This window comes from Ornithodoros turicata, chromosome 4, assembly GCF_037126465.1.
Source record: "Ornithodoros turicata isolate Travis chromosome 4, ASM3712646v1, whole genome shotgun sequence".
NCBI classification, from domain to species: Eukaryota; Metazoa; Arthropoda; class Arachnida; order Ixodida; family Argasidae; genus Ornithodoros; species Ornithodoros turicata.
Genome location: NC_088204.1, coordinates 12,877,402 through 12,903,366, shown reverse-complemented (window position 1 = coordinate 12,903,366; position 25,965 = coordinate 12,877,402). Strand labels below are relative to the sequence as shown.

Genomic DNA, 25,965 nt, shown 5'->3' with positions numbered 1-25,965 from the left:
GCGCGAAGTATATACAGGATGTTTGCTCTAACGTGTAGAAATTACATTTAAAGCGAGCGATAAAAGAAAAGCAAGTGGTACTTTTCGGCTACTAGAGTAAGAAATAGGTACTGCTTCACTAGTAGCACCTGTTTCTTAGTCAAGTAGCTGAAAAGTGTGTTGGTTTCTCCATAATCGCTCGCTTTAAATAAAATTGCTGGACACGTTAGAGCAAACACAACACCTGCATATGTGCGAGCGTGAGTATTAGTTTGAATGTCACTACGAGTTAGTTTGAAACTGCGAGTGATTTACAGGCAGAAAGATCGATATACTGCAATTCGTTGCGCAAATTAAATGTAACAAAATGTAACCGAAAGGTTTTAATGGGGTGTATAAAGCCCTTTCATTTCGCGACCCCAAAGTTTCACGAAATATGGATGCTAAAATTCGTAGCTTGACCGAATTACTCTCTAGACTCTTAAAGAAAAAGCATGTACTTTAACTCCTTTTCCTTGCCACATATATCACTGCCTTTTGGAGAGCACGATGACTCTCAAAAAGGAGTTTCCTCACTCCCTCCAGGGACTCCCTACTAACTCCCTACTGGAGAGTAATTGTACGCTCCAAAGGGAGTGATACATGGGGCAAGGGTGTACTCCCTTAAAAGAAGTTACTGTACATCCTTTTTGTTGAGAGTGTAACATGGCCGAGACCGCACTTAGGGAGTTTCCGGAAATCGGTTGAGCATGTTGGGAGAGAGGGGAACGACGCGTAGCCCACCCGACTTTTTCGCGACCTAAGTCTCCATGTTCCCCATCATCATCACCTTCATCATCATCAAATGTTAACCAGCAATCGATTACACATAAAGCTCACTATCGCAACATTGTTTTCGAAGTGTCAGTTCATCCTCAAAATTTCCGCGTGCCATTAAAATTCGCGAAAATTTGGGGCTCGCCAACAACGTGAAACGTTTAACATATTGAATTATTTCTTGATTTGTTTTATTCGAGCATTTATTCGTACATACAAAAAAAAAATAAAAAAGGAATAAAAAGCGACAGTAACTTTTTACACACAACCAGCAGCTTGGACTCAACCGAGACTGAAAAAGGGTGGCATATCGTGACGTCCTGCTTGTTGTTGTCCCATTACTGCCTTCTGCAAGGGGCAATACCACCCAGAGACCTGCTTGTGTTGCATCTATCACCTCGTCAGCAGTCCAGAATGGACTGCGTGTCAAAAATAATTCCTTCCTACAATGACAAAGTAGGCGCAGGTTTGAGGAACCTACTCAACAGGACTGTCTCCTTGAAGAGAGGCTAATTATCTCGGACAATAAAGTTATTCGATTGAGAGAATTAATGAAAGAAATGTGGAGTTCAAATCTTCTTTCAAACGTGTCAAGCAGGAAACTATCACATTACAACGGTTCTACTTGTCTGTCGGAATGACAATGATGTCGCGTTAGTTGAATCTATACAGCGACGTCACCCACGTTGTCATAGAGAATTATGCGAAGAAAGTCACGTAGAAAGAAGACAGCCTTACAGGATTGCAACTTCAGCACTGTTCATTCATAATGTTCGTCATGCGTTTTGAATGCACACTGGATTTCTATGTGGGATACAAACATAAGTACAATAACAGCGCATAGTCCTTACAATTGAAGGCGACGCGGAAATGTCACTGGAATATAGTTGTTGCGCTTACAAAACCACAACGCACCGCTACGCAGCTCCCAACCCTTGAGAATTTGACTCACGGTCCTCATCCACGTACTGGTAAGCCGTCGCTGCAGCTTCCATGTCGGCAGAATAAAACGCCATATTCACGAATGACGATGAGGAAGTCATGGCCCAATACATGAGTACAGCCCCGGATCCCGCGCCTATGCTTCCCCGTAGTGCTATCACGATGACTCCAACGACGAGTACCAGGACATTGCCGACGACGTCCAACCTTGTCGATGTCCATAGCTTCGCTACCAGGCTAGTATACGCAGAAGTATGATTATTGTCCACTAACGTTTCAAACCTGCCTACGAAGGCATCTTCCATGGAACACCCACGTATGTTGCTCAGTCCAGCCATGGTGTCTGCCACGAAAAAGTACAAATCTCCTCTGGAAACGTTCTCGAGACGGCTGGTTTGGCGGATCGTCGCCAAGTACCGGGACCTAACCAGGGTGTACGAAGCGTAAAATATCAATGCTGGTAGAACGAAGAAAGGTTCGTAAGACGATACGAGGACGGTAACGCTGAGGAGATTGAAAAAAGAGTCGAGAAAGCAGTTGAGTATTGAAGGAGGCAGGATCTCCAGGGTATCAACGTTGTTGCTGGGTCTTTTGGGGTGAAGACGTGTCCTTTCTGATGGTTGTCGCTTCGTTGATACGCTGTCGTACAACTTACGGAACACGTTGATCGTCCCTCGAACCAGGGCATAACTGGCTACGCTTGCGGACGCGGATTGCAGAACGACTAAGACAAAGTAAATCCCCATACCAAAGGAAAGGTTTTGCAGCTGAAATTTTCGGTCTGTTGTGAGGTCGCCCAGCCACAAAGTAGAGCCAATGCCTAAGGCTCGTGATATCAAGAATGCAAGGAACACTACGAGGGACATCGTTAAGCCAGCTCGGGTTAGGTACCGCATATATATTTGCCTTCCAGGTATCATTTGCTCATATGCTGCTGTCGACTGTGTGGAAACTTTTCGTTGTCTGACTAACGTATCTTCCGTCCCAGCGTCAGCCCATGGTAGAGATTCGAGTTCAACAGCGCCATCCTCGCCTGACTTTGCCTCGGTCTCTTCATAGGCTTGTTCTCTAAGGTACTTAGCGAACTCTTCGTTGTTCTCGAGTAAGTTCCTGTAAGGCCCCGATGCAACGATTGCACGTTCCTTAACGAAAATAATGTTGTCGGCTGACGAAATTGTGGGATGGTTTATCGTTATCACGATACGTGTTTTGTTGCTGAGAAAACCGCCAGGTTCGACGACGTTGGCGTAAATACTTGCAGAGATACGCCTGTCCACAGCATTGAGGGCGTCGTCTAGAAGGTAGATGTCGCTGTCTTGATAAAGAGCGCGAGCCAGGCATACTCGTTGCTTGAGTTCCTTCCTGAGGTACGTCCCACTAGCACCTATCTCTGTCTCGTCACCCCTGGGGAGGGTTTGAATGTTGCTCTTGAGGTGACAAACTTCTATTACTTTATTGTACTTGGCAGCATCATACTCTCTGTCAAGCGTGATGTTTCGTCTCACTGTGTCCTTCAGGATCCAAGGTTCGCGAGGAACGTATGCAATGCGTTTTCCACTCGCAATCGCGACAGATCCGCGTTCAATGAGCAGCTCGCCAATAATGGCAGATAGCAAAGCCGACTTCCCGCTTTGAGGCACGCCAACAACGGCAACGAGCTGTCCCGGATTCACGGAAATGGTGACGTCACACAGTGCGCGTGGTGAGGATACGGACCACATGAACGTCGCGTTCTTGAAAGAAACGACGGCTTCGTGGTCGTCCGTTACGTCCACATATTTGCCAAGCTCGCTGCTGAGCAAGAATCGTTCAACTTGCTCAGCAGATTCCAGCACCTTCCTGCCGCTGAACAAATTGTTAACGAGAGCCAAGAGAAGGAGAAAGAGTGCGTCGAAGAAGTAGAGGGCCACAAACGCTCTTTCGGGTCCCAAGAAGTCAAAATCACTGAGAATCAAGAACGCTGCGAACGCCATGATGGTGGAGATTAGAGGAGCGCATTTGAACGCCGCACTCATCACGGCCGACCAATAGGAGAAGGTCCGCAAGGCCAACACTTCGTCGAGGTGCATGGAACGCAATTCGTCCGCGAAAGAGGTGTCCGTAATATTTGCTTTCGCGCCCTTTGTCTTACGCAGCGCGTCACTCGTGTATTGCAGACGAGATGCTCTCAAAGACGCCTGGCGTTCCATTAGGTTCTGACACTTGTGGCCTATCACGCGTACAATGGGAACAACGACGACGACAGTGACCATCCCAGCGAGGCTAGACGGTCCGAGGTAACGCCAAAGAACAACGCAGGCGAACAGTACGGGCACCGCTGACGTCGCCAGTGTGGCAACGACCGAAGCAAGCTCGCCGATACGCTTGGCATCGTTGGACATCAAACTGGTCAGTTCGCCTGTTTGTCGCTGCATGATGTACGTTGGGATACGTAGGCTCTTCGTGTACAACGCTGTTGAAATCAAGGCCTTGACACGTGTACCCACACAAGCTAATGTGAAGTTGGCGTGCTGCAGAGTCAGGCTGCACATGCAGTTGACGAGGAACATGACGGCGATAAAGAAATATCCTTTCCACGCCTCGTCTTCGATGACCTGAAGATGTCGGATGACCAGGAACAAAAATAATCCTGAAATAAGCTTCAGGACGCTGGAAGATAGATACAAAAGCGACCCCACGAGTATTTGTTGCCAAAAGAGCTTCAGAGTCGTCACGGACACGAATGGCGGGCTCGGTATCGTCCCCTTTGACGCCAATTTCCAGCACCGAAAGTTCAAACGGGACGTCAACGATCCTGGAATGGCTAGCTGATCCGCGAAGCGCAGTGTCCTTCGGTAGGCAGCGACGACTAGTGACGTCGCCCATTCAAACACGAGGTAGGACGGAGGGGTGGCGAGCTCCGACAGCGATTTGTTGTTGTCTTCACTGAGTGCGTCACCAACGGAAAACAACACAAGCTGAACTATCAACAAGGGGAAAGTCACGACATGGCAGCTGAATTCGGAGGGAGTCGGAAGCATGCGCTGAGACCGTGACCCGAAGACAGCAACGAGCGTTCCATAGTATGCGGGCAGTTCAAACACGCTCATTCCGCACCAGAAGAACCACAACAATATATGTCTATTTTGTCCACGCTGCCTGTCGGACAGGAACAGGAGGTAAGCGATGACGTAAGAAGCCGTCTTCAAACCGCCAGCTAACAGCGTCGCCGGTGGATTCCCTTCGATGAACTCAAAGATCGTGAAGATCGTACTGAGCAGCACGAGCAAGATACTGAACGCATACCGCAGGCCGCTGAAAAGCGTCGACGGCAGTCCATCCGGCGACCTGGGCGGTGCGTTGTACGACTTGAAATAGACGGCAATCCAGAACAGGATTACGGGAATCCATACCAGGACGCTGTCTTCGAAGCACGGGGATAGGACCGGAACCTGGGCGTTCCAAGAACGATTCACGTCCCAGAGAGGAGTGTTGCAAAAACCACTTCTAAACAATGCCGACGCCATACCGCGGCGATATGGCGTGATAGTTCAGCTCAGGGACTTCGGAAGGAGCACTTTCGACTCATGAATGCGCACCTTTTTCACATACTACACACACACACACACGTAGAAAACGTACGGTGAAAAGCAGCCCAGTTGACTGCACTTATGCCAGCCGCATTTCACCGCCGGCTTTATCTCTTTTGCGACGGGCGGCGCAACTTGAAACGTGGGCTGTTCGTGGCTTATCGTTATGTTATTGTTTCCTTTCCAGCCTCGTAGCGATATGAAAGTTCACTCGTCCGTAGGAAGTGTTAGTCTGGACTGGGAAAGGCGGAAAGAGAGATACGCACCAGGCTGGCATATTGTAAATGAGCCCCGTGATTGGCACGGTACGCACGCCAACGTTTCCCGCTCGAAACGCGTGCGCTGTTGTAGCCAATGTAAACTATAGAAAGTGATGACTATGCGTCTAATAAATAAAGCCGTCGTAAAAAAAAAGGTATATAGAGGAAAGCGGGGTAACATTGAAACACGGGGTATACACTGAAATAGTCAACTTTTTTCTGATCCCCTTTTGTCCCCAAGCAGCTCTACACATCGACGTCACGGTGCTGCGTAGAGCGGATCGCCCCCGAGACAACAAAAAGTGGTTCCCGCTCTCGAAAAGCAAATTTTCTTGCACTTCATTTATTGTCTGTGTGCTCGGTTATGCTTGCACAAGAAAGTACGAAAGCTGGGACGTACTTCCAGATCCTTTTTGCACATAGGCAGTGTCGGCACAGTTCCCTTAGAAGTCGGCCCAGGACGCACATTCCCCCAGGGCGTCAGTCGTGACAATGCCCACATCTGTGAGGCCGACAACGGCGAGCCCTTTCACCTGCACCACCACTCACCTCACGTGCACCAAGGTTGGGGCATATTGAAACACTCTGCCTCCTGTAGCATAATAAGAGTTTTGGGTCATATTGTCATGAAATATTCGCGTCATTTTTATTCCACAGTATCCAGAGGAATCAACAGTGCAGATAGTGCTCTGAAATTCCTACCCCCCCCCCCCCCCCCCCCCCCAAGTACGTTTCGAATTAGGACGGTTAGGAGGATAATACGTGAACTGAGACAACAAATGTGCAACTCTGCTTGGCTGGCAGGATCTGCTCGATCTTCGCTGTTTTACAGAGCGGACCCCGAGCTACGCTTCCAGGTGCCTCTGTCGTTTCCTTGACAAGCAGCGTGGCCACCGCATGTAGGCTCCGTCTGTAATGTCCCGTACAGCGGTCGGGTGCTCTACGAACTGGCCAAGTCACAATCTCCAAGCTGCAGTGACTGCGATGTTGTCGAGGACACAGAGCACATCCTCCTCCGGTGCCTCAAGTCAAGAATGCCGGCAGTAGCAGGACACTAGAAGCAAGTCTGGCTCGCCTGGACGCCCTGCCATTTGACCTTGTTAGGTTCCTGGGTCATCAGCCATTCAATCATCAAGCGGCTGCATTGAAAGCGCTCCAATATACGTTTCCTTGAAAAAACGCATCTGATTGAAATTTTCCTTTTTTACACTTTCTGGTAGCTCCTCTGTGGCAAGTGTTCCCACTAGTTGGGGATGTTTGTCTCAAAAACTACAGGGTTTCTCTCTTTTTTTTTTTTCAACGAACTGCGGCTAAGGCCCGCTATCACCAACGCATTTGAACCGAGATCAACGGTCCCTTAACTTTTAATGTAACGCTTAGCTCTGCTTCACTAGAGCTGGTTATTGTCACTGAAACATTCATCACGTCACCAACTAACGTTTGTAAAAAAAGAATTGAGTGTTCACTTCAAGTTTTAACAACCCCTAGTCTCGGTTCAAAGTTAACTAGCGCTGGTGAAACCAGGCATAAGTGGTTTCGGGTAGCCAGTCTGACCTTGTCGTGACTTAAATCCCCATTCTTTTCTGCTTCTATCACATCACATCGCACCACGGTTTCCTCAAAAAGTGTTCCAACTTCCCCCCCCCCCCCTTACATGGTGAGCATCAAACAGTAGCATTGCGCGAATAATAAGAATTCGGGGCTTTACTTCGCGAGACAACGCGCGAACGATTCCGTACACCTATTGGGCAAGCCGGAAAGCACATTTCCGTAAAACGGATGGTAATTCAACATTAGACCTGTGCAGTGAACCAAGTCCATCCTCAATAGTGACCTTGTATTGAAACGTCTTTCACGCATGCGTCTGGCTACGGCAACATAGCAGAGCTTTTAAACACGTTGGAGATTGAAACATGAAAGTACATAGGGACGGATAACCCTGTAGCGGCCGGGCAGTCACTCAACTACACACGCTTGTGTTGTGCGAGATGCTACTACTACAATTTATTGGGTGGTTAACCCATGCACGACGCGTAAGCCGTAAGTCACACGATTCGTGGCAAGCAGCAAATATTTAGTGTTCTTTCATCATCACCTGCTCAGCCTAGGGCAGCACTTTATTTTGATGTAGCCCTATATTTGGTTCATCTTCATGTGTTTCTGTTCTCAACTACCAAAACTTCCCTTGCAGTTCGCTAAAACACCGTACCATAATCAGAACTTCGCATACGAATTACACTCGCAAAAAAAAATATTATTTAATATATGTAACGTGTGATGCAATATATAATTGTTATTTAATAACAGAAATGTTTATGCTATGATGCTTGCTTCTTTGGCCAACGATGCAAACTCAGAAGCCGGGTCACGCAGCAACTCCGCCGGTGAACCCTCCTCGATGATCTTACCCTTTCCCATCACCACGATCCTATCATAGTTCATTATGGTATGCAGACGGTGAGCTATCGTTATCAAAGTACAATCCGCAAATCCCTCCAATATTGTTTCCTGAATCAGACGGTCAGTCTCCAGATCCACAGCGGCAGTCGCTTCGTCCAGGACAAGTATCCTGGACTTCCTGAGCACTACACGCGCAAGACACACCAACTGTCGCTGTCCGAGGCTGATGTTCTGGCCTCCCTCGCTGATCTGTGTCTCGAGGCCGTCCGGGAAATGGTGCTTCACGTGGGCGCACTCCAGAGCCGTCCAAAGTTGCACGTCCTCGTACTCTCCGTGGGGGTCAAGATTGAACCGCAGAGTGCCGCTGAAGAGAACTGGATCTTGGGGAATAATACTGATGTGAGAACGCAGGTCGTGCAGTCCTATGGACGATATGTCTACATTGTCTATGGTTATTTTTCCCCCAGCTGCTTCGATGATTCTGAAGAGAGAAAGCGTCAAGGACGACTTTCCAGCACCGGTTCGCCCTACGACACCAACTCGTTCCCCTGGCTTAACTGCCAGGTTTACTCCATGCAAGACAAGGTCCAGCTCCTCTCTGTATTTTGCACAATAATCGATGCACTGTACGGCTCCCTGTTCGGGCCAGTCCGGCTTCGGTCCTGGCTCAACTTTCCAATCTGCTTCTGGGCTCACCTTGGAATATTCCGCGAGCCTCTCTGACGCCACAACAGCTGCTTCCATTTGAGCAGCATAGAAAATCACGTAGATGAAAGCATAGGTAGTTCCCATAACATATGATATGAGCATACTTCCCAGACCGTCATCGATGGCATGCCGTTGTCTGAGGACCATTATAGTAACGAGCAATATAGTGATGTTCCCGATAGCGTCCAGTCTTGACGACAACCACGTTTGGCCAGCTACAAGGAGGTACGAGCAGTTCAGAGTAACATCCACTTTAGAGGTGAACCTCTCCGTAAATTCCTTCTGGACCGAGTACCCTCGAATGCTGCTAAGACCTGCGAGTGTTTCTCCGAAGTGGTTATTCACGGGTGACCGTGTCACAGACTCTAAGCGTTTTATTTGCCGTAAGGAACGGAGGCAGATGCTCTGAATCAGGCAGTACAGTATCAGAAGAGGCAAAACGCCAGCAAGGAAGAGAGGCATTTCACACGCTGTCAGAATGAAGACTCCAAGGATGTGAAAGATGTATTCAAGAAAAAGGCTCGCCGTTTGAGGAAGTTGAATATCGAGTTGATCAACGTCGCTTCCGAAACGGTTCAAGATTCGCCCTACGGGCGTGACATCGAAGAATGACATCGGAGATCGCATCACAGCAATTAGCATTCGGTCGTGCAATCTTTGAGCAGCTCTGATGGTTCCTTTGGCAAGCGCCGCAGTGGCGACAAACATGCAAATAGACTGACATATTCCAAGAACCGCGTATATTCCGAGGCGCTGACCTGGTCTCCTCTGGTCTTCTTCTATATCAGCGTCGTGATTCCATTCAGCTATCCACAAATTAATGCCTATGTCGAACGCGCTGGGAAAAGCATATCCAAAAAAGATTAACAGAACGATTGGAAGGCCAACATCTCTTAAGTACGTCACGTATATCGACATCTTTACAGATCCCGTTTCTACAGCTTCCCTGTAAAGCTCGGCATCTAGGCTTGCGATGCTTGACGTTTTCAGTTTTGATAGTTCCTGCAGCCGCTCGGATGCTGATGCCTCTTTCGTTTCTTCACCGCTTACTTGGGTGTCCTTGCTGCCTGCGTGTCGCACGTGTTCTTTCAGAAACATCGACAGATATTTACCGGAACTGGCGAGCTCGCCGTAAGTTCCACGCTCCACAATACGACCGCCTTGCATGTAAACTATGAAATCTGTTTCGGGCAAAACGGAGAGATTGTTGGTGACGAAGATGCGTGTCTTTTCTCTGAGCAAGCCCTTTGGTCCGATGACGTTCTCGAAGACTGATGATCCAATATGGCTGTCGAGAGCGCTTAGAGGGTCATCCAGAAGGTAAATATCCTGATCTTGAAAAACAGCTCGCGCAATACTGACCCGTTGCTTTTGTCCGCCACTTAGGTTAACCCCTCTGTCTCCTATTACTGTCATATCGCCGTGCGACAGCATGTCAAGATCTTGCCTTAGGCAACAGGCGTCTAGTACCACGTTGTAAAAGTCGTCGCTTAACCGCTTTGTGAAGAGTATGTTCTGTCGCAGCGAGCAATTCAGGATCCAGGCCGTTTGTGGCACGTGCGCTATGCTGCCGCTGACAGCAACGACGCCCTCTTGAAGCACCAGGTCTCCAAGGACGGACGACAGAATCGACGATTTCCCGCTTCCTACCTGTCCCACGATTGCCACAAGCTGCCCGCGTTTCACGGTAAGCGCAATACCGGTCAATGTCTTGCTCGCACTGCTAGACCAGGAGAGCGTGGCGCCTTTGAAGGTAACAGCTTCGTTGTCCCCGACGTCGTGGCGTACGGCGTTAGCATCCAGTTCTTCGCTCTGCAGAAATTCCGTAATTCTTCTAAGAGATACTGCTGCCTGTATCGCGATGGACACCAAGTCCGGGATTATGTTCAGAGCGTATCGCATTCCGTTGAAAAGCGCCATGGAGACGAACGCGGTGCCGACGCTGAGAAACGTAACGTTCGTGCTGTAGATGTAGGTCGTGAAGGCGAATAGCGACACCCAGAAACCCGTCGACACCCAAAAGACCCGACTGGCCGCTGTCCAGTAGGCGAGCGACTTCAGTATCCGCACTTCGGACAAACGCACTTTTCTCACCTTGTCGATGAATGGCAGCTCCCATCCATACAGCTTGATGATCTTTATGTTGGTCAAAATCTCGCCAACTTGCTGAAGGCGAGAATCTTTGAGCTTCATTTGTTGCTCTTGGAGTTTCCGACAGCGTTCAGCAATGGCGCCTGTCATGGGAGTCATCAGGGCAATCGCCGCAATACCTGCGAGGCACGAAGGTCCCAGGAACAGCCAGAGCAGATAGGTTGAGTATATCACGGTGACGGGAGACGTCAGTCCCATGCAGTAAAGGTTACATAACCTATTCACCTTCTCAGCGTCGACGGAAATGATATTTACAAGTTGCCCAACGGTATACTGGCTCGTGGTAGCGGAAGATATCCGAAGCGCTTTCGTGTAGACGGCAGTTTGTAATATCCCTTTCACACGAAGTCCCAGACGGCTGAAGATGTGGTCACCCTGCCAAATGCACATGGTAGACGTCACATTCAAAAGCAAAATTAAGACAGCGTACATGTAGCCCTTCCATGACTGGTCGTCGTGGTTCTGGAGGTGCTGGATGATGAGATGCAGAACGAGGGCAGTTGTTATCCTTGCTACGGCGTAGCCGACATCAACCACGCAGCCCAGGAGAATTTGACCCCAGAACAAACGAAGCAGCGTCTTCAGGAGAAACATCCTTCGCTTTCCAATGTCCTGAAACAAACGTCCGTCCTTGTCCTGCGCGATATGTTTCCATTTTTCGAAGTTGACGCTACTTTTGACGCAAGTGGGAATGCAGAATAGGTCCCCGACCGTCAACGCTTTCTTGTAGCCGGTCACAATGAGAGCGGTGAACCACCCAAACGTCAGTAACGAGAACGGTGTTGCTGTTTCCACAGGGGCTCTTGTTCGACTTTCTTTGGTGCCCTCTTTCAACGAAAACAGAACAACTTGGCTGACAGTAAGAGGGTACAGAACCACAATGGCTACAAACTCTGTCGTTGTCGGCGTTTGATGCTTGGTGTGTACAAATGTGTTTACAAGGACTCTGTAGAAAGTGGGAAGGCTGCTTATAGAGAGCACAGACCAGAAAGTAAACACGAGAGCTGAAGAAGTTACACCGTGTCTCCTGTCCACGACCTGAATCACGTACACAAGCAGAAAGGACAAGGCCCTCAGCATGTGCGCTGTGACCGCTGCCTCAGATGAATTATTACGATGTTCTATCGCGCAAAATATGACACTGACCGCAAAAAGGATTAAGCTGATTGCGTACTTTGAGACAGCCTGAAGAGTAATTGGGACAGATTTGCGGGCGGGAGTGCAGCGCGCGTACAGCGCAAGAGGTGAAATTATCCACAATATTCCGGTAGGAATCCATAGCAGTACAGTGTTCTCGAAACATGGGGTTAATTCTGGTATATCGGTATTCCAGGTTAGGTCGGAGTTCCAAAACGGGGTGTCGCAGAATGTTCCGGACGACCACATCATCTCTTCGTAAATAGTCAGGGCTGACCCACAGGAGGAACGCTTATGCGCCAGGCGCAAGCCCGGCGAGACAAACGTAAACGTGGGGGAGAAACAAAGCGACGCCGGCGTTCACCACCTCGAATTGACACGCTTGCACTTATCTCCGAGTTTCTTGAATTCAAACGATTCCCTTGCTCTTGTTTATGCGATTCAAATGCTCATACAATACAGAGTTTCTTTTTTTCGTTGTAGCACCACTTGCAGTGGCTAACAAGCTTCCATCAGCACGTTTTCTATCACAATACAATGGACGACGCCTTTACGCTTCTTCCCTGTTGTTTGCGGCGACATCGGCTGGTAGAAGAACAGTGCGCACTATATCTAATTACACGTCGTGCGTGTATGCCATGTACAAGGTATACGTATAGGTATATTTACCTTGTTATGTGGTTACGAGCACGAGAGCATGCATACGAAAACGCGTCGCGTGTACAGTCGCCCACTGCGGCACGCCGCAAGCAGCCGCCGTCAGGCGGCGGCGGCGGCAGCAGCAGCAGCAGTAGTAGTAATAGTTTCGGTTTCGGGATTGCGAGTGCTTCGACGTGCTCGTGATCAGGCGTAAGAAGCCCAAATTCAAAATACTCCGCAGAAATTCAAATTTCAATTGTCAGGTGTTTTCCCTGTGCTTAACATCATATTAATCATTACGACCCAGTAGGGAGGCTGCCCGATTGGTGCAGAATAGCTTTACGCGCTCTCCGAATGGTGCAGCACTCACTGACAGGTCCGACTGATTCCATACGGAGCGGTCATATATTACGATGCACATTTCTACGGTGCACATTTAGTGGCCCTCGGTACATTCATCAAGAAGGACAGATATGTTTCTACGAATTAAGACAAAAAACGGCTTTTTGCAAGCAAAGGCAATCTGTTCTTTGTGCGTGAGCATGGAACAGAGGCCATGATCATGCTCAGCGATAAAAGCCAAAAGCACATTCTACTACTTACGACCATCGAGCAGTCATTTCTCTTTATTTTTTGGTACAGCAACACAGACAATTGAAACACAGTCACTAGAATACACATATTATTGCCACATGCTCTCGCACCTCGTGCATATTCCAAGCTCGTGCGGTCTTTATATACCGCACCGAGGTGGCAGGATGTAAGTGGTAAGCAAAAAAGAAAAAAAAAGGGAAGAAAGCACGATTTAGAGGAACCCTCCATGCTCCTTAAATGCGGTCCAAAAGTCGTTCAGTCAGTCAACATTCACATTCCGTCAGTCAACATTCACATTCCGTCAGTGGCGTATCTAGAGCTACCTGCGCCCATGGCAACATGGTCCTTGGGGATGCGTTTTCGTGTGGCCCGCACTAGGTTTCACATTACAGCCTCTCTAATGGCGGGTGCTCTAGATCATTTATGAATGTGCCAGGTTGAGTGCCCGACCTGGCACATTCACACCCGACCACATAATGGCGCCCCTGTTCACCTGGCGCCCATGGCACCTGTCCACACCCGCCACACCCTAGATACGCCACTGCATTCCGTGAGTCCATCCGATGACCTGGGCGGTTCGTTGCACGACTTGAAATAGACGGCAAACCAGAACAAGATGACGGGAATCCATGCCAGGATACTGCTTCTAAACAAACAAACCACTTCTAAACAATGCCGACGCCGTACAGCGTGGATATAGAGTGGTGGTTCAGCTCAGGGACTTCGGAAGGAGCAATTTCTATTCCATAAACCACGACTCATTCCACCCTATGTGTTTGTCTATACAACGTGTGTATCAAATAAAACCAATCAACCAATCAAATAATGGACACCTTTTTCACGTACTACACAGATATGAAAAAACATACGGTGTAAAGCAGCCTAGCTGGCTGCACTTTTGCCAGCCGCGTTTACAACGCCAATTTTCCTTCTTTAGAGACGAGCGGCGCAACTTGAAACGTGGGCTGTCCATCGCTTATCGTTCTGTTTATTGTATCTTTTCCAACCCCGTAGCGATATGTCAGTTCGCTTGTCCGTCAGCCTGGGAAAGGCCGAAAGAGAGATACGTACCAGGCCGGCGTCAAAGAGGTACTAGCTCATTGACACAGTACGGACGCGAATGTAACCGAGATAAAAACGAGTGTGCTGTTGTAGCCAATGCGTAAACTTACTAGAAAGTGAGCAATATGCGTCTAGTAAACAAAGCCGTTGTAAAAAATTACCTATACAAGGTGAGCATCAAATAGTAGCATTGCGCGCATGATTCCTACACTCATGAGGCAAGCCGGAGAGCACATTTTCGAAAAACGTGTGCTAATGAAAAATTAAACCTGTTCAGCGAGTCCACTCTGAATAGTGATATTGTATTAAAACGTCTTTCACGCGTGTTTGGCTACGGCAACATAGAAGAGATACACCCTTTTAAGCAAAGCTGAAGATGGAAACAGTAGCAGTAACCTGTTCTCGAAACACGGAGTTAACTCTGGTATATCGGTATTCCAGGTTAGGTCGGATTCCCAAAACGGAGTGTCGCAGAATGTGTCGGATGACCAGATCGTCTTTTCGTAAAAGGTCAGGGCTGTTCAGGGCTGTCAGGCGAAAAAGGGTGGCGGTAAAAACGGGGGAGAGATAAACAAAGAATGCAGGCGTTCACCACCTAGATCGATTGAAATGGCAAACTTGCAGATCGTCCCATTTATCTCGGGGTTTCTCCCCATTCAAACAATTTTCCAGTTCAAATGTCCATACAACAAGTGGCATTTCTTTTTTCGTCGTAGTACCGCTCCAGTCTCTCAACCTTGCACGTTTCCTATCACTACATGGACGGCGCCTTACACTTGCTCCACGTTGTTTGTGGCAACATTGGCTGGTAGTAGAACAGTACGCGCAAAATCTTTTTCATCTGCCTTCGTCGTGCATGTACGCTATGTACAAGGCACATGTATAGGTATATTTACCTCCCTATGTAGTTACAAGCACGAGAACAGAGATATATAAATAGCGTGGCACTGCCGCACGCAGCGCCGACAGGCGGCAGATAGTTCCCGTTTGGCGGCGGCGGTGGCGGCGGCAGAAGTAGAAATAGTTTCGCTTTCGGTATTGCGATCGGTGCTTTGCAGTGTTCATGACCAGTACATTCATCAGGGATGACAAAAAAACTGCTTTTGCAAGGAAAGACAATTTATTCTTTGTGTCTCAACCCGAACAGAGTTCATGATCGCGCTCAGCGAGAAAAGCCAACAGCATAATCTACTACTTACGGCCATGCATCAGTCATTTCTCTTTATTTTTGGAATGGCAACACAAAAAATTTAAACAGTCACTAGAATATGTATATTACCACGTGCTCTCGCACCTCGTGCATTCTTGAAATTAGCGCCATCTGTATCCCGCACCGATGAGACCAGATGTAATAAATAAAGGCACCGTTAAAAAAAAAAAGAAAGAAACCTACTGTAATGCTAGTCCCACTTCTACGGATGCAGGTCCACATCTTCAAATTTCAGACCCACGAGACAGTTCATCCCTATTTTATTTGCTTTTCACGTGTACCTGGCTGCAATCTCTCACGCGGAATGCAAAAAAAAGAAAAAGAAAAAAACTGTCACTGTCAAATATAGTGTGGACGCTCAATGTCCCGTAGCCCACACTTGTCATTCTAACAATCACGTCTTGTACTCAACTGTCGTCCGCATTGTCGTCACGTTCATGTCCTGAGGCGTCAAAGTCATCCTTTGGGCTGTCGCAAGACGTGGAGTCCTTCCGTGGTCTCGCGTCTTCCCCAAGTTCCTTCCTGTCTGGATCTTCAGTCCTGATGACTTGCGAGTTTCCGCTACAATTCTGTCCCATACTTACGTTTTCCGTTGTAGGTGCTTCTTGAGGAGTATCTTGAAGACTAGAAGGTGACGTCGTCTCTTGCTGTGTCGCAGTGCCAGCACTACTCTGTTGAGTGTTTTGCTGTGCCTGCTGCTGCTGTTGATGCTGAGCAACAGCTGCAAGAGCTACGGTGGCACTTAGAATGTGCCGAAAATGCACCGGCCTCGTGCCAAAGGCCCGGATATACGTCACCCTCGGTTGAGGGGCTGGGCTGGTGCTGGTGACGCCAGCACTGTTGGCGTGGTGCCGCGGGGAGGCGTTGTTGGACGACGCTGTCGTACTCTGTCGCGGCTCGTTCGAAGGAGCGGATCTGGCACTCTCTCCCGCGGAAGGCTCCAAGCCAGAACGTTGCAGTATGGCAGGCAGCTCGTAGTGGTGAAAGAAGTAGATCATTGAGTGCTGGAAGGGAAGAGTTAAGAGCGGTTACCTCAAGCGCTATCCTGGGCGTATTATTGGGTGATCCTGGTCTTACAACATTCGCTTCCAAGCAGCCCATAGTAGTAATTAAGGGTTCATCGAGCACGCTCTACAGTGGTGGTGCCTTTGCCATTTCAGCTTTTAGACACACGTCGACGGTGATACATAAATCCCCTTGCATAATAACTGAAAAATGAACCTCCTCTCCAACTTTTGCACGACACCGCTCCGTGCTTGCGATTCTGAATAAACCACTGGTGCAAGCTTGCGTTGACGCAAACGAATACGCATGTACTCCACAAAACAAACGTTCAAGTTCCCTCAGAGTCCTTCGCAAGACTCGCGTTTGTTGCCATTTTTGCGGAATGAGTTTGAGAGTTTAAAAAAAAAAAACTATTAATGTGATAGCGCCATTGGGAACTCGGTAGCAAGTGGAAGTGCCTAGAAAGCGCAGCCATAACACCGGGCGTGTTTGCTGGGTGAGGTTATTACGTGGGGCAGCTGCGGGCATGGGAACGGTACGTTATATATCATCTTGCAATGCTCTTATGCGATATCCTGCAAGCGAGATTGCCAAGGCGGGAGACCGACGCCTTGCTCCTCGTCGCTACGTAGCGGCGAGGGCCGTTCATTTATTGCTGCTGATTCCTACTGCAATAAAGAGTGCTAACTCCTACGGTTTTGAAGCTACGGTTCTGACTCCGGAAAAACGTAATCTGCACAAGCAGCTCCACGAGAACGAGAGAAAGATGCAAAACCGAGGGTTTTCAAGGACTGTAAAAAAAAAAAAGAGAAAATCCAGGTTTTCCACACCTTGAAAATGGCGCTTTCAAATTCCGGGGTATTCAAGCGCCAGTGAGTGTAGGATTACCTGAATGAAGAACCAGGAGGTGAGAAGGGCAAGTCCGCTGTACTGTCCGTTGAAGCGGTAGTCGTAGGCGTAGAACGCAAAATGGTACAGGTAGAAGAACCTGGAAACAACAATAAGAGAAACCTGCTACGTTTCCTGAGTGGCTAAGGTTTACCATGCGAACAATTGCGCAGAGGAACTCACGGGACATTCAAGAGGTATGGGAGGGCTCGAAAACGATATGCCAGGGGAAGTAGAAATTAGAACCCCCAAGACGTCAGACACGTACATTCGCGCAGAAAAGTAGGAGAGCTTTCAATGTCGCGGGATCAAGAAAGACCTCGGCTGCCGGTCTGTTACGTCACTTCATTAGCCCAATAACGAGGCGCGTGCGCGCCTTGCTTTTTCCTTTCTTTCTTCTTGTGGCTCTACTTAGCGCATCGCGTACGAGAGGGGGCAGCCGACAGGTCGCCACTCTAGGGTGCCTCAATACTAGCTCCCTCTGCATGGGGTAAAGACAACCGCGTCGTCTGCTACGAATTTCAGCCATCTTGACGCCCACGCACTGCGCTCACAAAAGTGTAACTATACACTAAGCTTCACACTACATTTTGGAGATTAGTAAATACATAGCAGAGGGGGGTATGAAAAACTAGGTGAAATCGGTGCGCAGCATTCGTGTATGGTAAGCGTGGGCGTCAACATGGCGGCTTTGCGGCATTATCTTCTACAAAGGGTGACTCCACCTTATACAATGGGAGCTAGTACTCAGGCACCCTACGCCACTCTGGTGCGCGACCTACTGCTATACTAGAGACCTGGACATGCGCAAAGCTCCCAGCAACCGGGGTAGTAGTTCCGGAAATCGCCGCTCCGCTATGGGATTTGGCGCTAGCTAGCACTATTCGTTACCACGTGATTTGCCGAAACCGCGGCCAATGTATGGTGTGCCGTGTTGACAATGACAGAAAGGTACGGAAGAGGGTAGCGCGCGCTTAGCAACAGCTTGTGTAGCCGTGTGTAGCAGACGAACGGCGGTAGCAATAATGATAGTATTGTACAAGTCATTTCCTCTCCCCAATAATGCTATGTGGCGCTTGTAGCGGCCACTAGCGTAACTAACCCAAGACCCGGCTCTCCCACAGGCGACTGCCATATCTCAAGGTATCTAGTACAGAGTAGGTCGTGGTCTGGCGCGCCGCAGCAAGCGTTTTAGGGTGCCTACAAAAGTGCTCGGATGTGCTGACGTCGTAGTACGTCAGAGGGAGCTGGCGCTGCGAGTATTCTTGCAAACTAATTTTCTCAGGAAATGCGGCACCTCCCAAAGAAAACGTGTTGTGTGACAGTTTCTGAAGGTAGTGATGGTCGTGTCATGCGGTAAAAAAAAGCACGGCTTAGACTACCCCCCATGCTCCCGTAATGTTACGAGCGGTCCAAAAGTCGTTCAGTCAGTCAACATTCACTAAAACACTCACATGGTACGCATAAACAGCAGTAGAGCCCGGAAAACGCACTTACGTCCATCACGCAGGTTGAAAGGGTTACCTGGCCGGGCCGCCGTGTACTTTCGCCCCCCCCCCCCTCCTCCCCATTATTCTAGATTTTCTTTCACTCTTCTACAAGCGGCGTGTCCCATAATAATATAAGTTAATAATATAAGCTAATAATAAATATAATAATAAAAATAATATAAGTTCCGTTCTATAAGTCCCATAAGCGGCCTGTCCCTACCCAAAAGTTGTCTTTTGGCAACTGCCCTCACACCCACCCGTGGACGTCGACACTGTTACCTGGTCTTCGCCGTCTGCATGTCTAATGCCGTCTGATGAGCACTAATCCACCCACACTTTCAAAAAGATGAAGGAAGAAATAAAGAAAACTGCTATTTATTTACTTTCCCGAACAGCTCTGCAGACCCAGAGGCTATACTTTGCTACCCTCCGTAATGCTTCCCGACAGGGATGTTCCCGGGATTTTCATCCGGGGGGGGGGGGGTGCAAGATGTTCGGGGGTGTCTCAGGGGGTGAGGGTGCTGTGAAAAATCATTCCTGCTTCCCGATAATATCGAAGCGTCAGGGGAAACACCTAGAGCTTCGTAAAAACACGACCCTTCTTCTGCCAAGAAGCCCTCTGCGGTATCTATGCCGGAACAAAAACCCAGAAGTGCCATAATTACAGACAGTTTATGTCCTCCTGCGAGGACAGGACTACGCATTCAGTCATCACCCAATCCTTGTTCCGTTTATTACGGTCGCCATTCAGGCAAGCCTGTCAATGGCAGCAGACACAGAAAGCGAAAGTCTCACCGAAGCTGCTTCATTAGGTACCTCTTGTTACAACCGGGACACTTTTGACGGCAGACCCAATGTATCTGTTCCTTAGGGGGATCACCCTTACGCTGAACAGAAGCCACGGCGCTCAATCAGTGGTTCTACAGTCCCAGTTGAACACTGAAGCCGGCGAATCCATCTCTGACGTCAAGACCAAGAATGACTACGTAATCGTACGTAGTCCGCTCATGTTTCTGACGTCTACGCCGGCGTAAAGCTCCGGATGAAGACAGTGAATACGGTGCATGTACAAAACACACTGGCCAGAAAAAAGTACATGCATCCAAGCACATATGTTGTAATGAAGAAAGGAGTAGTTTTTTGTTTTTATTCTCTGTTAGCGCCGCGAAGCAACTGTGGCTACGAGCGGTGTACAGATGTGGACAGATGGAGAGAGGGCAGCAGGAAGGAGAGGGGGACAGGGAGTTAGTATGCGTCCTGGGCCGACTTCAGGGGGAACTGTGCCGACATTTGTCTGGAAAGTATTCGGGAAAACCGAGGGAAAACCTCAGACAGCACAGCAGGCGGTAGGCTTCGAAAACACCACCTCCCCAGCCGTCACCAGGACCTTGGCTACCACCAACGAAGTATGAGTAGCTTCAAGTGCTACTCTCTTCCAGGGGAAGCCAGAGACTATCAATCAACGAGGGAAACCAACCACCAAGCCGTATATTAGTCAGAAATACCAAAAGCAGAATTGATAAGACGCTCGCTCTGAACTGCGCATTGCTACAGGCAACATTCGAGCAACATCAAAAAAGTGTATAGATTCCCACAAAGGGGATGCTTCTGGTAGTCGCAGCTATATTTACAACTTCAGGCATACAGCTGCACCACATGACAACATCCATACCGTTATTATCTGACAACACCCGTGGTGTCCCCGACGACTGTCCCTACCTGAGCCAGTGCCTTTTGTTGATCGTTGTGTGACAGCAGATGGCGTCGTACTGGTCAGCCACCCAGACGATGAGGATGATGTAGAAGGCGGTCGTGGTGTCGTTGAAGAACTCTGACATAATGGTCTCCATACCTGCCGTACACATGAAAACACACGCATACAAACACAGTGCCAATCCCTGCAGCTTTTATGCAACTTTATGGGGGTGTCTCCCATGGGGCAACAACGGGTTACACTTTGCCCATGACGTCCACACATTCCTCCTAATGGTGGATTCCCCCGCCTGTTGGTACAGTATATAATATGGGGGATCCACGTTTTCGGCATTTATTCCTGGGGAGATTCCGCGGGCATTTTTCGGCAGTTGTGTTTTGCCAACATCGGTAACTTTCGCGATTTTTAACCGTTTCGCCAAACAATAGATGCCGGAAAATCGGCGGCTGTAATGACTCATACAAGGAGGGCAGCCCAATAGTGCGATATTGAGAACGCCAAGAAATTCCTTTCCTGTGTTGAAGGGCTGCACGTGAACCCCCCCCCCCCTCCCTCCCCCCCCCCCCCCCCCCCCCCCTTGACACACTGATAAAAGTGTAATAGGGGAAGGATTTCCCTGGCCTGAACTAGAGGTTAGCGGCTCGGCGGACACGGTATTCCTGGCATTCCACCTGGAAACGAGGTGAAGCGAAAAAGAAAATGTGATGCCAGGGAGAAGAAAAAAAAACGCAAACGGGGACCCACATTTTCGGCATGTTGCACCATATGTAAGGGTATAATTCGGGGGTTTTTGGAAAATACCGAAAACGCGAAACCCGAGACTGACCGGACGCCCACCATGAACGGTGGTCAGCATAACTATAAGTCTTGCGTGAGGCAGGACTGTCTTCTTTTTATTAACTAAGCAACTTGTGCACCCTGCAAACAAGTCCCTAACGTCCACGATCAGGTTCGCACACGCAACCTTCGCCAGCCGAAACCGGTGAAGCGTCTTTCCATGCGAGTCTTCGCAGCCCGGCATGCTATGTACAGATAGATAACGCCCTCAGATAGGTTTCGTGTCCTCAATGTCCTGGCGTACAGTACGTAACTCTGGGGCGCCTCTAGCTTATTAGTCGTCATTATCATCATCATTAGACACTTGTACGTGGGAGGGTTGAACCGCTTGGCAAACACGACAGCGCCTTGAGGACCAGTGACCGAACCATAACGTGTCACGAGACATGTACTCCGCGTAAGACCTCTCATCCTAACCTGCACCACGTCTTCCGCTAGAGTGAGAGCAGACGCTGCCGTTTCTTACCTGGAATTACAGCTGAAAAGATCTCCGTTGCGTAAGTTTCGCAGTTCTCTGCTTTAGAGGGAGGCTTAGAAAGACTTAAACTTCAGAGGGCATCAGAGACAATTTATATCGGTGATAAAGAACGAACAAATAAAAGCGAGTACGGGTGCCCACTCTGTTGTTTTTATTTTTAAAAAGAAAACGTTTCGGGAGAGGGCGTACGCTAGAAACGTCTTCTCCAGCCTGAGAGAAGCGGACGACACAAAATTCAACGCCGTGTTCTCGTTCTGCCCTCGATGGATCTCCCAGAACCTACGGGACCTCCAGGAGCCCTCTTTCAATGCAGATCAATCAATGTGATCAGTCTGAACAAGCGTGTGTCACCACACAACCACTCAAATGGCGTTTACGTGGAGATTCCATAATTTTGCACGTTTCCCTAACTATTTCTGCCCATCGGGACTAGTACAATAGCAAATTTCAACTTGTTTCTGATTTCCATCGTTGTGTACCGTGCAGGACGTACATGGCCATTGAAATGGATCGGACGACCTCTCAACAGTCAGTCAGTCGATCAATGACCGCGAAAGGCTAACGAATAGAAGTGATTTATCCACGGCGAGTTGGGCAAAAATACTTACCAACCAACGCCAAGATGACAGTCAGCAAAGGGGCCGCAGGAAAATTTATTGTGGTGTTGAACTCCAGCATGTGCAACAGCTCCACTGCAAATAAACGATAGGCGCATAAACTTTCATTACCTTGAGAACTCTTTTGTAGATTGTTTGATGCCGCAAACGGATGCAAACGGATTATGACGCTCAACCACTTGAATAAATTACGTACTTCATGTCACTACGCATCACATGAAACCATCCTGTACACCATCTTCATGAAATTAGGCACCCTTTCACCTGGCCTCTTACCTTTATAGTTAGAGACACGTTGCCTTACGATTCGCAAAGGCCAGTCTTACAGGGCTCGTGTAACTAGAGTCTTCATGGAAGTTATCCTTTAGCACAATCATCGCACATAAGTGCAATCATATATGCTTGGGCATCTATTATGTCTTTCAGTGTCCGATTTTCGGCAAACCTTGCACCTTGATGTTCAGCTAGTAACATCTACCAGCACAACATTATAGAGCGTTCGCAATCGCCTCGCGTACGCACGCGTTCTACACAAAGCCACTTTTCGTGTATTCACACGAGTGACATCCTCATGGAAGATTCTAGTGGAAGAAAAAGCAAAGAACTCCTCACAGAGCTGAAGTTTCGCCACGTGTTATGTTGAGCATTCACACAGTACCAGTGGCGGATCTAGGGGGGGGGGGGGGGGGGGGTCAGTTTACGTCAAACGTCAGTTTATACATTGGATTTCCCTCTCCCCCTCCCCCACTACGCCCTCCGACAAAGAAACCGCCCCCCCCCCCAGCCCAGGGTCTGGATCCGCCTCTGCACAATACCGGAATATTGGGAGTGGCGTATCGCGCACTTAGCAGACGACCCTTTCTGTGGCCGTGTCGCAAGATACGACGTTGAGCGCTCGCGCTCGCGTGACAGCAAAAAGTCATGACGTTTTTCGCAACTTCCGCTGGTGTAAGCTCTCTGTTAAGAGAAAACATAAGGATTGCGCTACCGTTGCCCTAAAAAAATACGCAAGTATATGTCCGTGAATGAACGGAACTCTGCACAGCGGACATGCATCATTCGTCCCTGCCCCGGCACTTGCAGGGCAACACAGCAATGCTTGCGCAAGCATGTGAGGACCAATCTGCAAACCAGACTGTTCAATTCTCGGGGTAGCCGACTGCTCCGACGGTATGTGATGACGACATACATGAACTGTCCGCGATTATCGAGTACGTTATACGCCAATGACCAGGGGCGGCTACCGTGCCACGGCGATTTCGGCAATGAAGCATTTTGCCAACTCTGCTCACGCCCTGCCGCCTGTGCCGATCCATTTCAAAGCGTTCCGTTCAGAATATCTTGTAGTGACAGGAGCTCTCTCTACCCGTTACAACATCCTTACATGGGCAGCGGATTGTTCATGCGCCTTAGCTTCCCAATCGGTGAACGTAAATAAGAATGGGATTATACGACCCACTCGTCCTCTGTGGGAAAGAAGCAAAACAATGGCGTCTGGAAAAATGCGGTTGTGTATAAAAAGCACTTGGCCGAGGCTCAGACCGAAGCTTAAGTCCTTGTGTCAACATTCCGGGGCGTTGCTTGGAATCGACAGGCGATTGGAGAGTTGCTTTCATCTCTTTCCTCTTTCGAAAAGAAAAGAGGACCGCGGAAAAGTCAACAAGTGTGCCTGTGCTTGTGGGATACGAGGACAGCCAGCCAGCGCCATCGCGTGTCGCTCCTTCAAAGTGCGTATTTAGGGGGAAGACCAAAAGGAGATGAGACACGACCAAAACGATTATGGTCGACAGCGTGTTGTAAGCGATGACGGTGCATGTCTTTGAGCCTAACGAATAATGACGAGTAAAGATGTACTGTCTGTTCGCACGAGCGACATTCCCTGGAAAACTCTACAATATACAATATTCTGTATAGTATCGATATTCTGTAGCAGACGACAGGTGTAGCAGTACGTAGCAGACGCATACGGTATCGTCTGCTATAAGTGCGCATACGCCACTCTCGACATTCTGGCACCGTGCGAATGCTCAACATAACATCTGCCACGTGAACAGCATTTTGGTGCTTGCTCCACTAGGATATTGTAGAATGTTCCGTGGGGTGTCGCTGTGTGCGAATACATGGTTCACGTACTGCTAACCGCTGGGAATATCCTGCGGCGCAGCCACAAGATATTCCGTAGCAGACGACAGGAAAATATGCAGACCATGTCGTCTGCTGAACCGCGCCGTACGCCACTCCGGATATTCCGGCATCATGCGAGTGCTCAACATACCACGGGGCGAAACTTGTACACGGTGAGCAGTTCTTTTTATTCTGTGTTCGCGTCGCGAAGCAACAGTGTCTATAGGCGGCGTGCAGACGTGGGCAGATGGAGAAAGGACAGCAGGAAGAAATAGGGTACCGGAGGTATGCGTTCTGTGCCGACTTCAGGGGCAAAAATAGATCAGAAAAACCAATACAGGACAGCAGGGTAGTTGGAAAGCTTTAAAAATAGCATGCGTGGAACCAAAAGCCAGTGGTAGCCCCATGGGAGAAAGCTGGGGTCTAGACTGCGCCGGCATCGTCTATAGGAAGTCTACCAAAACAAAAAAGGGAAAAACCTCAGACAGCAGAGCCGGTGGTAGGATTCGAACCTACTACCTCCACTCTTTAGCACGGCCTCGGCTACCACCAACTATCGAGAGGATGCTGTTGCCCGCTCGGCCATGCATTTTCTTCCACCAGAATATACCGTGGGGATGCCGGTCATGTGAAATGCGGATAGGCCTCTACATGAAGGTGTAGAACGAAAATGTTCTTCTGTCTGCCAGGTCAACTTCTAAAGTGACATCTGCATTAATAACACACTTCCACCGTACACCCGCACATAAAAGGGGCGACGAAAGTCCCCTGTATACCTCTGCGGGAGAGTGGGGATGGGCGAGAGGTTCGAGTAGATTGTACGACAAATATCAGGCTTTAATAGTGAGTTTTAGCAAATCAGTTTGCAACGTCCCGGTACTATACACGATACGATGATTCGAAAGCAACATCACGATACGCGAGGCTGGCACTGTTGCCATTTTAGTACACCGTGGAAGCAGGTACGGTTTGGCTGACCTGCACAGCGGGCGCTAGAGGTCTCTGACCAGCTCGCGCTCTAGAATACCTCGCATTCCTTCCAGGAGCTCCATCCCAATGAGCGATGTTGACGTCACACTGTGACGACCACAGAAGTACCAATCCCGCGGCTCCTGATGTGAATTCAAACGAAACGACTAGAGGGGACGTGCGGTATCCGTGGCAGCCGAATTTTCGGTGGCAAATAAGAGCGCATCTTCTCTTGACGTCACGACAGAGGGATTGGGGAGCACCTCCCAGGTTTCGCGTATTGCTGGTTTCTATGGATGTAATTATAAATTGGATTGCGTTATGATACGACGCCGTTCCACGAAAACATTTCACGCAGTCGCTCTTGCCGTGATGC

General features: G+C 48.9%; 2 protein-coding genes across 2 annotated transcripts in view; both read right to left on the bottom strand.

The window, feature by feature from the left end:
- Window positions 1–964: 964 nt before the first annotated feature.
- On the bottom strand, window positions 965–12,692 carry LOC135390873 (multidrug resistance-associated protein 1-like). Its single transcript, XM_064620822.1, has 2 exons — window positions 7,886–12,692; window positions 965–5,267 (listed from the first exon to the last, which is right to left on the bottom strand). Exons 1-2 carry the CDS (start codon window positions 12,212–12,214, stop codon window positions 1,713–1,715), a joined length of 7,884 nt encoding a protein of 2,627 aa, XP_064476892.1. The 5' UTR covers window positions 12,215–12,692; the 3' UTR covers window positions 965–1,712.
- A 2,771-nt stretch (window positions 12,693–15,463) lies between these two features.
- The window catches only part of LOC135391069 (membralin-like), a 73,552-nt gene continuing 63,050 nt past the window's right edge, over window positions 15,464–25,965 (bottom strand). The window contains exons 11-14 of the mRNA XM_064621163.1: window positions 22,488–22,571; window positions 20,570–20,702; window positions 17,361–17,460; window positions 15,464–16,471 (exon numbers count right to left, since the gene is read on the bottom strand). Coding sequence (XP_064477233.1) covers window positions 15,875–16,471; window positions 17,361–17,460; window positions 20,570–20,702; window positions 22,488–22,571 — 914 coding nt within the window. The 3' untranslated portion in view covers window positions 15,464–15,874. The remainder of the gene's footprint in view (window positions 16,472–17,360; window positions 17,461–20,569; window positions 20,703–22,487; window positions 22,572–25,965) is intronic.

Bases quoted from the DNA above. Each gene is read 5' to 3' on its own strand.
- LOC135390873 (XM_064620822.1), bottom strand. From the start codon at position 12,214: ATGATGTGGTCGTCCGGAACATTCTGCGACACCCCGTTTTGGAACTCC. The intron at 5,268-7,885 runs GCATAAACATTT...TCCCTGAGCTGA, and splicing joins CCAAAGAAGCAAGCATCATA to ACTATCACGCCATATCGCCG.